The sequence below is a fragment of the Panicum virgatum genome, chromosome 5N, assembly GCF_016808335.1.
Source record: "Panicum virgatum strain AP13 chromosome 5N, P.virgatum_v5, whole genome shotgun sequence".
Taxonomy (NCBI): domain Eukaryota; kingdom Viridiplantae; phylum Streptophyta; class Magnoliopsida; order Poales; family Poaceae; genus Panicum; species Panicum virgatum.
In genome coordinates, this window is record NC_053149.1 from 55,254,647 (window position 1) to 55,267,811 (window position 13,165).

A 13,165-nucleotide genomic window follows, 5' to 3' on the forward strand; every position below is an offset into this window, starting at 1 on the left:
GCATTTGAATCGAAGATTTTCTTGCCAGCGTTCAAAGCCTTGTAAACCATTTCGGCGCAATGTAATTCATAGGGCAGTAGCAATTGCAGTATGAAGGAGTTTTGGGCCCATAAACTTAAGATCCTCGCAAGCTTGGTACGGGCAACCAAAGTATAGTTGGTGAAATTAGTGGTTCATATTGATGGCTAATAACCAACATTGATGTGCTTTTCAACTGAGAGGCCAGGAGGGGTCGGCGCGCTCGGCGGCTTGGCACGGCGCTGCACGCTCGCAGCCCCTCGACGAGCGCGCCACGGTGGTGGGTCGGACGAACCGGCGCTGTCGCGTTCCGGCGCCGGCGATGCGTGAAATGTAGGGGCAGCAGGCCGGACGGGTCGAGGGCTCACTGGGGATTCGAGTTTGCAGGTCGGAGGGCGAGGAGGAGGACCGGAGGAGGGTCATCGACGGAAGGCCAGAGCTCCGAGCGAAGTTGTAATGGCGGCCGACGGTGGCAGGATCTATTCTTGCCGATTCGGCCAGGAGGAGCTCAGCGAGGGGCTGGGGAAGATGGAAGGGGTAGTAAGGAAGGTGCTCGCGGAGGGAATCGAGGAGGGGCAGCCGGAGATGGCCGGAATCGACCGGCGAAGGGAGTTCAATTCGGCTTGAGCTAGAGGAGGAAGAAAGCGTAGGGAGAAAGCCGCCGCACAGTTAGGAAGAAGTGAAAATTTCACACGGCAGCGGTGGCGTCAAGCACAGGGAGGGACCGACTATGGACGATATGGTGAGGGTAAAGGGGCAAGAGCGGAAGGCAGGTGGAGGAAGCGGAAGAGCAGAGAAAAAGAAAGAGAGCTCACGGTGCACGGGAGCGATCCATAAGCTTCCGCAGCGAAAGGAGAGGCACCGGCAGGATGCGACGTGCACCGAATGATACGCATCGAGTGGTCCAAATTATTTTCGCTGTCGTGGATGGCCTCAGAGTTCGCCAAGCGGTGGAGCTTTAACATATAGAAATAGAAATGTCTAGATGAGTACCAGGGTGTTACCCTTTTGATTTGGTGCAAGCATGCGGGGGCTGATTTGCATGTGAGGCTGTGTGAGATGTAGTTGCGTCGCCGACTCGCCGTCGTCTTGTCCTCGCTAGTGAGAACGGCTAGATCGATCCAGCGTATCACTTGGGTTAGCATGGGCAGGAATGTTACTTATACGCTGTCATGCCGGGATTGGTTTAACCCAAGAGACCAAATAGTTGTCATGCCGGCTCAGCCCAACGGCAGATTCTTACCATCACGACATCACCTCAATCCATACGGATCTTCTGTTGTTCGAGGCAAATAAGTAATACTTAATTTGAAGTCTCAGGTTCCTTTTAAAACTATTTTACTATTAATGCTCACTCGAGGCGGGCAAGCCCAACCTCCTCGAAGCAAAGATCACGGTAGATGACCTCTTTTCCGAGGCAGGTGTGCTGCCCACCTTGGTTAATCAAATAAAAAGGGAAAAGCCTACCAAGCTCATCACGGACCCGCCGAGCCCATCGGCCGCCGCCGGCGGATCTGGCACCGCCGCCCCGTGCCGCTGCCTAACACGAACGGAGGCCGCCGCAGCCGCTCGCATGCTGCCGTCGCCGGATCCCGCCGCTCGGAGGGAGGGGACGCACCGCCACCGGATCCCGGCGCTCGGAGGGAGGGGATGAGCCGCCGCTGGAGGGAGGGGATGCGCTGCCACCATCGGATCCTGCCTCCGGAGGGAGGGGACGCGCCGCTGCCGCCGCCGCTGGATCCTCCCTCCGACAGCTCGGTCCGCACCGTCGAGCTGGCGAACCCTTGCCGCCGCCCTGCTGCAACTGCGGATAGAGGGGAGGAACGGGAGGGAGCCGTGCCACCGCCGCCGCGTCCGCCCCTGGATCCGGCCCTGCGCAAGAGGGGAAGGGAGGGAGTCAGAGAGAGAGAGAGAGTTTGAAAGCGGTAGGCGGGAGGAGCACGGATCTATAGCGTCTCGGTCAAAAAAATATATGGCAGACCATCCGCTCCATAGGGCCGGACCTTCTGCCCCTTCGATCCAAGACTGGGCGTTAGCTGGCGGATGGTCCGCACTGCCTAGGGTGGATCGTCTACCTGTAAAATTTCGGAGGCCCGAAGTAAAGAAAATGTTCGGACATTCGAAGTCATAAAAAGTTCGGACGTCCGAACTAGCAGACAGTCCGCGCCCTAAGGCCGGACTGTCCGCCCCAGGTAGTCAGCACACGTAAATGGGTTGTGTGAGCTAACGGGCTGGGTCTAATTAACCGATGCGGTTGATTTACAACGCCCACCTCGGCTGACATATTTTTCGATACGTTTACGTTAAAAAAAACCGCCTCGATTAATGTCTATTAACCGACATGGACATTTAAGGCGTCTGCCTCTGTTAATCGATTTTGCGAGGCGGTTTTTTATAACCGCCTTGGTTAATCTCAGGCGTTAACCGAGACAGTTCAAAATATTTTCCGCCTTCGAGGATATTTTTAATGGTCACGGTTAATGTTTTCTTTTTTGTAGTAGTGTACAACAGCAACACGGCGCTGATGGAGGCCTTCTTGCAGAAGGACCTCCCTGCAATGAGCTACTTTGCCACACTGACCATGGGGACAAGATAAACCCTTGCATGTGCGGCTATGCCGCAACACCTTGCTTGGCTGCGTTTTCAGCCGCTCGGACGCACCATACCTTGTGGTAACAAGGAGGAAGAGGAGCAAGGAGAAGGCGGTTCCACAACCTGACGCATGGGCACACGAAGCTGGGTCACTCTCCGCAAGCGCTACTGGCCATGGGGACGTGAGGTCGCAGCAGCGGCTCCGGGGACTCACGTCGATGAGCTCAGAAGGGTGCGTTGATGACTCCCTGCGGCATCAGGATGTGCAGCCACATGAGGAAGAAGGGAACGGGAGGCAGTCAGCAATGATGGGATTGAGGAAATATGTAACAGAGCTCCTCCCTACTAGCACTGATTTCTCATCTCCAGAGTCCAGTTCGATAAAGCTACTAAGGTAGTGCACCGGAGGTAGATGTTGCGACGTCTTTTTCCTTCCTCAACTCACTAAGTGATTGATCAAATGTCCAAGAGACATTTCTTCCTGGTTAAGTAGAAGAGCTATGTGATATGCTTGTGCTTGATTTAAGGAAACCTACCTAGAGAAACATTCAGGTGAACCTAACTGGAGCCTTGGCTCTAACATTGCTTAAAGTTAGCTAGGGATCAATGCCATGAAGCTGTCTACTTTTCATAAAAATCGGGCATTCAACATTCAGTTGTTGGTAAAGTTATATTGTCGATGTTCCGAACCGCCGACTATTGATTTTATGTTTGTGCGTCTAGCCCGTCTGTCCTGTCCATAGGCCGCGCAGGGGAGCACCGGGTGAGGCGGAGCCTTCCCACGGGGGTCGGGCGAGCCTGAGACCATGCCCTCAGGGTCAGTGCGAGGTGTAGCCTTCCCGTCAGGAGTAGGGCTATGCGGTCCTTACGTTTGCGCGTGGCGCTATGGGTCGGGAGGATGCCCCATGCCCCATGCTCGTCCGTTGTTGGTTCATCGAGACTTAGTCTCTTGTTGGACCAATCGAGGCTTTGTGTCCGCTTGACTGGGTCAGGCCATCGGTTCGGTGGAAGGCTAATCTTATGATTAGACCCGTAAAGGTTGCACTTCAGAGTACCCGTGATGTTTAACCCTGCCACACCTAAGCAAAAGTTTGTATCAAAATTTCAGTGGGCATGGTTGTTGTGATAGCCATAGTGCTATTCTATAGAAAGAAGAAAAGGTTTTCAAGGAACAACCTGCCCTTTGGTAAGTTTCTCTTAATGTCAGATTGTAATTGGAGGACAGTAAAATTTCATCACAAACAACTGACTAACAAATATTGCTAATCAACGTGCAGGTGAAAAGGGAAACGAGACTAAGTTGAAGGACGTGGTATGTGAAGAAGTAGCACGTCGCGTCCATTCAGAGATAGGGTAGACAGTTCTAAATTTTTCTATTTTGAAAAATAGCTTAGATACATGGATTGATTGCTTGAATATATCTCATCCACATGGGTAAGGAGAGGGGGGCATATGCCCCCTCCTCTCCTGGCGAATCCAGATGTCAATGTAGGGTGGTGTAGTGCAAACCATATTTTTTTTAAGGAGTCGTGAGGTTGAAAATATAGTCAATTTCTTTCAAAAAAAAAGAGAAAAACACAGTGGATAAGTTTGTTGGGCCGAATCTTAGGTGGACTGTGGCCCACCCGATTCACCCTCTAGATATGTCACTGCCTCCTTCCTCATTAACATAATTGATTGAACGTGCAGTTTTTTTTTTTGCAACAAAGACTAGTAGGGGCTTTAAGAGGTTGATATTTTATATCAAAATGACAGCTTTGTAGTCTTACACGCGAGCATTTGCCAATTTATCTTGAAAGTTAGACCCTCCACAGTGTGGGGTGATGCTGTTAAAAAAATCGGGCCCCATGGTGAAAATGGTTATAGATTCCTAGACAGCTGCAGCGTCAGAAATTGTAACCATCGGAGCCACCTAAAATCACCTGGATATTTGTATAAATAAAATAGTGCTCCGACCTTCGCTTTGTTACCCGTGTAGCTTCATTTGGACCACTTTATACTCCATTTGTCGTAAAAATAAGTTATTCTAGGATCTAAAATTTATCCCAACAAATAAGCTATTTTATCTTATTCAGAAAGTGTGCATGTGCATATAACAATCAATTATAGCCAATATGGATAATAAATAGGGGTAAACATAATCATTTTGTCTTCTTGTTAATCTATCATAGAATTTCTAGAATGGCCGAAGGGAGTTATATTAGCGGTTGGCCTCTCGCATTTAATTTTTCTAGTTCCCTCCCTAGCTAATGTCACTGGTATCGTAAGCTAAGATTATGGATTCGGCATCGGTGTGTTTTGTGTGTATATGTGAGAGAGGTGCACAATATCATGACCACGACTAAATTATGCCACATAAGGCGACTAAGTTGGAGAGCAAGCTAAAGAGAAGTGGGTACAAAGTCATTACTCAATTGACGATGTACTCTTTTGTTACGTCTACTTTGGCGTACTAAAAAATATAGGTGAACTCATCATTAAGATCCTGAAAGAAATCGGGTGCTCGTAGCCTAAGAAGGGAAGTGGGTGAATTAGGCAAACTAAAAATCTTAATCTCAAGCTCCAACTATTTGCACATAAATTAAATTAAGACATACTATCTAGATGTGCAACTAGTGTTCTTCTAGTGTGAAAACTCTCATCCCAAAAGAGTTATGCAATCTATAGCCAATCCTATCAAGATTCTACTCTATGAAAGTAAAGGCACACAAGATAGCAATAAGCAAATGCGAAAGATTAAAGGAGGGATGAGAGAAAGGAAACTCTTTAACACGAGGATTTATCTCATAGTTCGATTAGCCACAAAGGCACATCTACATCCACGTTGTTGAAGCACTCACAAAGAGTATTGCTTCTCGGCCACTAAGTCCCTTCCGTGAACACAATCACGGTCACCTTGGCCCCGGTTTCCACTAAGGAGCTTCACCAAGAAGGGTGGGGATCTCCACGTCCCCCGCACAAAGATGTCGTCGCCGCTCCACACCAAACCGGAGGGTCGATGACGATGCCGGCGAGTCACCAAGACTCTAAGGATGACCAGCTCACCGAGTACATGTGGTGGTTCTCTCCTAGAACCAAGGCACAAGGCACACAACCTTGCTCTCTCACAACTCAAGAGCTACTCTAGCATTAACACTCACAAAGCATGTGCTAAACCTAAAGATGTGATCAATTTACTCTTTGGATAGTTTGGAGATGTTCTTCAATGTGTCTAGGGTCTCTCTGAACTCCAGCAAACTCCAAATGACCGGGGGAACCCATATATATATATATATAGCCCTCCAAGCGAACTAGCCGTTTAAGAGCCGTTGATCATTTTCCTGCGTAGGGCGTCGGATAAACCGACTAGGTAGCATCGGATAATCCGGTCACTCACAGACCAAGTGTAGCCGTTAGGTCTTCAAACTGCTGACGTAGCACGGGTCGGATGGTCCGACGCATTAATCTGATGGGTGTCGAATCATCCGGTCCTGAGGGAAATTCTTGTTCTGAGCCCGCACTGCTGACGTCATCTATCTGACGTGTTAGTCCGACGGTCTTCATAGCATGCGTCGGATCATCCGGTCCTGAAAAAGAAATCCAACTCGAGAAAATATGCTCTCTGCAGAATCACCCGAGCCTTTGTCCGACGTTCTTTTTTCACCGTCGGATAATCTGAGTGCATCGACGTGTTTATCCGACCAGGTGTATTCGGATTATCCGAACTCACTGAGTTTTCTGTGTTTCTTTGTTGCACTTGTCCAACTCGTCGCAACGGTCATTTGGACACTTGATATCTCTGCGGTGGGTTGGACACTTCGTCTCGACGGTGCATTGGACCTCTCGTCTCGGCGGTGTATTGGACGTCTCGTCTCGACGGTGCATTGGATGTCTCAGATATGATTTGGACGTCATCCAAGGGACCTAAAGAGTCCTACAAATGTGATTTTGTAAACTCGTTAGTCCCATTGATTGCGTTGTCACTCGATCACCAAAATTACTCGAAATGGTCTAAATGGAGCCATATTCGTTACAGTTCCACAAAAATCACCCTTGTTCTCTTCTCAAATGGCAAGTAGAGTCAAACTCGCAAATATAGCCGAGCTTATACTCACCATCACAAAATCTCAATGCAACATTGATAACTTTGACTATGCCAGTAATAACTTAAGCATTTACGATATATATATAGAGTAACGAGTTACACTTATCACTAACCACTAACCAATCTTAGACGGATGGATATGGATACTTTCTAGTTCTCAACGAAACTAAGCAGAGCGTGACCACTTGCAACAAAAAGGGCAAATGAGAAGACGCAAGCACGACAAACAAAGGTAGGGGATTCACCCAAAGAAGAGAGGGTAAGAGAGGGTTTGAAGTTTGGTGTGAACCAGGGTTTTTTTACCGACCGGAACCGGTCCGGAAACCGCGGTTATCGGTGTAACCGGGCCGGACCAGTTCCGGTACCGACCGGTTGCAAACCGATCCAATTCAAAATTTAAATTTGAATTCAAAAAAAAATGAAAATTTCTAAAAATACTTCAAGTTGCGACGAATCTAATGGTGTCAAATTTTTTCAAATATTCATTCATTTAGTATACTTTGCGGGTATGTGAAGTTAAACCAAAAAAGAAAAAAAAAGGCCGGCTCATTAAGACCCATCGCGTCGGCATATGACTCACGCGGTTGCCTCCCACTCCCACGCTTATTACTATTGTATTTGTATACATGATTGTAAGTGTGGTCTTTTACATTAATATGTGCATTGCTTGGTTTTTTTTGTCACCGGACCGGTTACACCTCAAACCAGACCAGTTTACCGACCAAACCGGTCGGCTAACCAGTGCAAACCGATTGAACTGTCATTTTTTGTTTGAAATTTGAATTTGGCCGATTTTTTCCGGTAACCGGTCAAACCGGTCCGGTATACCGTAACCGGTGGGGGGGGCGGTTTCCTCCCACCGGTCAGTAAAAAAACCCTGGTGTGAACAGCAATCACGAATCACCACATTAGAATCGCTGTCGCTAAGAGAAAAGACCAGTGGTTGCACCCGCAGCCGATGAAACAACGTCCAACATGAACAATAATTAATGCGGCACTGCACTGCCGCAGCGTGCTCATTCAAATTGAGAAATGATGCGGCACAGGGCTCTTCGCCCACTTTCTACCGGCGTCTCGTGAGTCGGATCGTTCCACTCTCTCTTCTATTTTTCTTTCTCCTCCACGTAATATATCGCCGGCTACTCACTGATTGTAGAATTCCTGATTGTAATGCTTGCTCTAACGGTGCCCGCCGTACTGTGCCCATACGACGAATGCACATGCCACAAATTGTCGCGCGCTTGCACCGTGGGTCCGTGGCAATTGAAGCTACTGGCCACATCGACATGATGCAAGCGCCGCGACGAAACCGGCCACATCGCAACGGGAGCGTGCCGCCCCCCGTAACGGTTGCGCGGTAGGGGAAAGGGCACGGCGCCGTCGCATCGCACCCCGCAAAACGACACATCGATCGATTCCCCCGCGGTCCGCCCCGGCGTTGCCCGGCTGGCCCCCACCGCGGCCAGCGAGCCGCACGGGCGCACGCATCTCCGCGCGCCACGGACGCCGCCCGCGGCCTCGCGTCGCGGGGGGTCGCTTTCGGCCCGGGGCCCCGCTGCCGGAATCGAATCTCCCCTCCGCCCCTCCGCCCCGCCCGACCCGTGAGCGACGCATCGCGGCGCAGCCCCCACCTCCCCTCCACCCCTCGTCTCCCGCCGCATCTCCGCGGCGCGGTCCTTCCCGACGAGCCGCCGCCGCCGCCGCTCCCCCTCCATCGGCCAGGTAGGTTCTCCACCTCGCCTCGCCCCCCCTTCTCCGCCTCCCACTCGTCCCCTGGTCTGGGGATCCGGCGGTGCTCCTTTTTCGTGGAGCGGGCGAATCAGCGACGAGCCTGGGTGTCGTGGCATTGCCGCTCGTTCTATTATTGGTCGGGAAGCGAGTGAGATTCGGTAGGTAGCTACCACGCAGATCCGTGCGCTCTCGCGCGTGGGATCGCGTCCTGGTTGTTTGGGGGCTATCGGGTTCTCTAGAGGTGAATCGGTGGGAAAAGGGTGGAGTCAATTTTTGGGTTACAAGCTCGTTTTCCCCTTCGAATTAGGTGTGGCCGTGATTTTGATTGAACTACTTGGAAGTGCGGGCGCAATTTCAATGGATGAATCAGCTGGATCTGACCTGCTCAAATCGAATCGGGAGCTTCGATAACGCCGTGTGTGATATGCATGTGGAAATCACAGCGATTACCTGGAGTTTACTGAATCATATTTAGCTTTGATTGGAATTTAGGGAGAAGATGGAGGGAGCTGGCAAGGATGGCAACCCGCTGAGGAATTACCGGATTGGTAAGACTCTGGGGATTGGTTCATTCGGTAAGGTCAAAATTGCGGAGCATATAAGTACTGGACACAAGGTGGCAATCAAGATCCTCAACCGTCGTAAAATCAGAGGCATGGAGATGGAAGAAAAAGGTTGGTGTCTCGTTGTTACATGCCTTTCCCTAGCTTACTGATCGACTATAATTAATTTTTTTAGGAGTAGGCAATTATCTGGTATACTGATGTATTGTGTTAAGCTCATACACCGCAGTGTGGCCTACTGAGTGCACCATGCAGTACTATATGGCATTATGCTAACCTTACATCTATGAACATTATTGCAATTGATATGAGCAAGGCACCGCCATTTTGCTGCTGTTTGTTTTGAAGGACAAGTTTTTATAGTTGTTTGTAATGTTGGCTCGGACTAACAATTAGCTGCAACCTTTAGGTAGTCACCCATTCCAATTATTTTCATTTGTCTTCTACATTTGCTATTACTTATCTAGTTTAAGCATTCTGCCTGGATGCTGAATGTTTTACCCTTTTGCAGTTAAGAGAGAGATTAAAATATTGAGGTTATTTATGCACCCACATATCATTCGCCTCTATGAGGTCATAGACACGCCGGCTGATATTTACGTTGTTATGGAGTATGTTAAGTCCGGGGAATTGTTTGATTACATTGTTGAGAAAGGTAGGTTGCAGGAGGACGAGGCTCGCCGTTTCTTCCAACAGGTGATTTTTTTAATGGCCTTGAGCCCTTTATTGGCGAATTTCTACTCAAATTGTTTGTTTTTCTTACATATGCTACAATTTCATGATAAATATTTATTGACTAGAATACTGCAGATCAAAACACATGAGTTATTCCTCTCAACTGCTTGTATGTGATAGTATACTCTTTCCTTGCCCCTCTTGGTACAGATTATATCCGGTGTTGAATATTGCCATAGAAACATGGTGGTGCATCGTGATCTAAAGCCAGAAAACCTCCTATTGGATTCAAAATGCAATGTTAAGATAGCAGATTTTGGTTTAAGTAATGTTATGCGGGATGGTCATTTTCTCAAGACAAGCTGTGGTAGCCCGAATTATGCTGCTCCTGAGGTAAGTTTCTATCATGAGGTGCAGATAAAATAGAAGCCATTAGATCAGTATGGTAGCATCTTGAACCACCTTTATTATCAGGTACTATAATATCCTTTTATTTTCTGTAGGTGATATCTGGTAAACTATATGCTGGTCCTGAAGTTGATGTGTGGAGCTGTGGAGTTATTCTTTATGCGCTTCTATGTGGTACCCTGCCATTTGATGACGAGAACATACCAAACCTTTTTAAGAAAATAAAGGTTAGCAAGTGTCTGCAGTGTTCTACATAAAAACATACATGTTTCTTGTTCCTGCTGATTTAAAGTTTATTTATATGTCCCCCTTTTCTCTTGCATCTTAGGGTGGAATATATACCCTTCCCAGCCATTTGTCAGGTGCAGCAAGAGATTTGATTCCAAGAATGCTGGTTGTTGATCCTATGAAGCGGATTACCATTCGTGAGATTCGTGAACATGATTGGTTCAAAATTCATCTCCCGCGCTATTTGACCGTGCCTCCTCCAGATAGTGCACAACAAGTTAAAAAGGTATGGTTTGCTCTGCATCACTTTGCATTGATGTAGTTTGCTCTGCATTAATTTGCACTGATATACTATGAACTCATATAGTATAAGCTACTAAATGTGTTTATTTGGGTGCTAGATACTTCTCCCTCTGTTATCAGAACGCTAAACCCTAATGCACTGCCATAAGCAAATGGGCGCATATGGCAATGTCATTGAATTGGGGTCATTATATTGGGGTCATTAAATAGTATCTATCATCATTTAGGTTCTAGTACCTTTGTATGATGAGTACATTTTCAGCAAGCAATAATGTTGAACCAGAAATATCCCACTGTGTCTACGTTGTACATGTCTATCAAAAAAGATCCTCGCTTCGTCTGAAAACATCCAGTGCTCCCCTGTGTCCTTTTGCCACTATTTAGCTGCTGCTGCCTCAGTATCTTCTGTCAGCTCGAAGTATTTCGTCCTCACTATGTTTTCTATAATATTCTTTTACCTTAAAATGTATATACTATTCAAATATGGTCATACCAACTTTTACAGAAAACTGTCTTGTGTGATTTTGTTGATGCTTATTTGAGAACGTGATCAGCTTTTGCAGTCTTGAGCTTGCATAGTGAGAGCATGTTTTTTTTTTCCTTCTGGTCACATAGTTTACTTAAGTTACTGATTGAATTTCTCCTAATTTTGTAGATTGATGAGGAAACTCTCCATGAGGTTATAGGTATGGGGTATGACAAGAATCTGTTGGTGGAGTCAATCCAAAATAGACTGCAAAATGAGGTATTTTTCGTTTTGCACTTTGTTGTCTTTATACATTTTTTTTGCTGTAATGATCATGACTGGGTTGCTCGTTATATGGACAGGCAACTGTTGCATATTATTTATTGTTGGACAATCGGCTCCGTACAACCAGTGGCTATCTCGGAGCTGAATGCCAAGAAGTTATGGTGAGCAACTGAATGATGTTATTTTTGTATTCCTCGACACTTCGGCTTCCTTTGTTTTGTTGAGGAATGCATGTTCCAGTTCACGCATTATTTGTTGTCATAATTTGGATCAATATTAATTTTCTGTTTTGATTTCTTGGCACATAGGACTCCTCATTCTCAAACATAGCATCATATGAAACACCAAGTTCAGCACGTGGGAATCGGCAGCAAATATTTATGGACTCTCCAGTTGGCTTGAGACAGCATTTTCCAGCTGAAAGGAAATGGGCTCTTGGGCTTCAGGTAATCTAATTTCATGTTTCCTCCATCATTTTGTTGTCCTCTTGCTTCTGTCAAACCCCTCCATTAAACATATCTTTATTCTGTGTCAGTCGCGAGCACATCCCAGAGAAATAATGACTGAAGTGCTGAAAGCTCTGCAAGAATTGAATGTTTACTGGAAAAAGATTGGTCACTATAATATGAAGTGCAGATGGAATCCTGGCTTTCCTGGTCAAATTCATAACAATCATAACTTCAGCGCAGAGTCCATTGGAACTGACGGCTTGAGTGAGAGGTTAAATTTGATCAAGTTTGAAATTCAGGTATTTTCATCTTTTCTATGCTGCTTCCAGTATAAAAGATATTTATGTATCATAGAAGTATGGTCTTAATACCATCAGGTCAAACGCTGAAATCTTTTTAGATCTTATAATATTAGGATGCAGATCTGATTCTCCACTTGTGATCCCCGCATTTGTACATCCTTGTATGTACAGAATTTCAGTTGTTAACATGTGGAGATATTCCTTTATTGTGGGGCAGATTTACAAACCTTGTGCAGCAGTGGAAAATTGAACTTGTATTCATATCCCATCTGATTGAATTTACGATTAATGCACAATACACTTGTTTCCATATGTTTACTACTTCTGTAGACTGTTGTGCACTCTGGCAATGCCGATACACCTACATTTGATGCAGCTTGGCACAATCACGAATCCTATATGATGGGGACCACATTTTATCTTTATTCGTATTGTGTGTGCTTTCTTTTTCTTCTTTCTGATGTGTTGCCTTTTGGTGCAGCTTTACAAAACAAGAGACGAGAAATACCTCCTTGACTTGCAAAGAGTCAGTGGACCACAACTCCTCTTTCTGGACTTGTGTGCGGCCTTTCTAGCTCAGCTCAGAGTTCTTTGATTCCCGGTGTTTGCCTTCCATCAATTGCATTCCTTACGTTTCACTAGAGGAATGTCGAATCTCTTACAAAGCTGTAAATAGTAATCTCTCCAGTAGATTGAATTTCTGGAGTATGTAGATTGTAGACATGCGAAGCTGTTGTGCGTGGCTATCCTCTGAACTAGACTTTGTGGGGCAAGATGCCTCCTGGTTCTTTACGGCTGGCCCGGCTGCCAGTGAAGGCACTAGGATATACAGTGAACTAGTGATAAGTGCTTTTGCTGGCAAAATGTCTATCTACATGAATAATCTCAGCTATTACAATGGCTAATTGAAAGCTGAGCTGCTTACAGGCCATATGAGATGCTTTTGAAGACATTGTTTACCGATGTTTGGTGTGTCTTTAAAAAAAAATTACACGCCTGATCCCTTTAACATTAATTGATTGGAGAAGTTATTTGGCACGCAAAACAGTTACCAGTAGGGC

General features: G+C 46.6%; 1 protein-coding gene across 2 annotated transcripts; it reads left to right on the forward strand.

Moving 5' to 3' along the window:
* The first annotated feature begins 8,242 nt into the window (after positions 1–8,242).
* LOC120673383 (serine/threonine protein kinase OSK1-like) lies at positions 8,243–13,064 on the forward strand. 2 transcript variants are annotated; one of them, XM_039954187.1, is made up of 11 exons: positions 8,243–8,416; positions 8,918–9,099; positions 9,500–9,684; positions 9,874–10,056; positions 10,167–10,298; positions 10,400–10,585; positions 11,258–11,347; positions 11,431–11,514; positions 11,662–11,799; positions 11,889–12,101; positions 12,586–13,064. In XM_039954187.1, the coding sequence occupies exons 2-11, from the start codon at positions 8,925–8,927 to the stop codon at positions 12,697–12,699; spliced, it is 1,500 nt and encodes a 499-aa protein (XP_039810121.1). In that variant the 5' UTR covers positions 8,243–8,416; positions 8,918–8,924; the 3' UTR covers positions 12,700–13,064. The 2 variants fall into 2 exon arrangements, with proteins under 2 accessions (XP_039810121.1, XP_039810122.1); XM_039954188.1 differs by lacking the exons at positions 8,243–8,416; positions 8,918–9,099 and adding an exon at positions 9,162–9,397.
* Positions 13,065–13,165: the final 101 nt, after the last annotated feature.

Excerpts from the sequence above, each read along its gene's own strand:
- LOC120673383 (XM_039954187.1), top strand. The coding sequence starts at position 8,925 with ATGGAGGGAGCTGGCAAGGATGGCAACCCGCTGAGGAATTACCGGATT. Across the intron at positions 11,348-11,430 it reads AAAATAGACTGCAAAATGAG|GCAACTGTTGCATATTATTT; the intron begins GTATTTTTCGTT and ends TTATATGGACAG. Across the intron at positions 12,102-12,585 it reads TGATCAAGTTTGAAATTCAG|CTTTACAAAACAAGAGACGA; the intron begins GTATTTTCATCT and ends CTTTTGGTGCAG.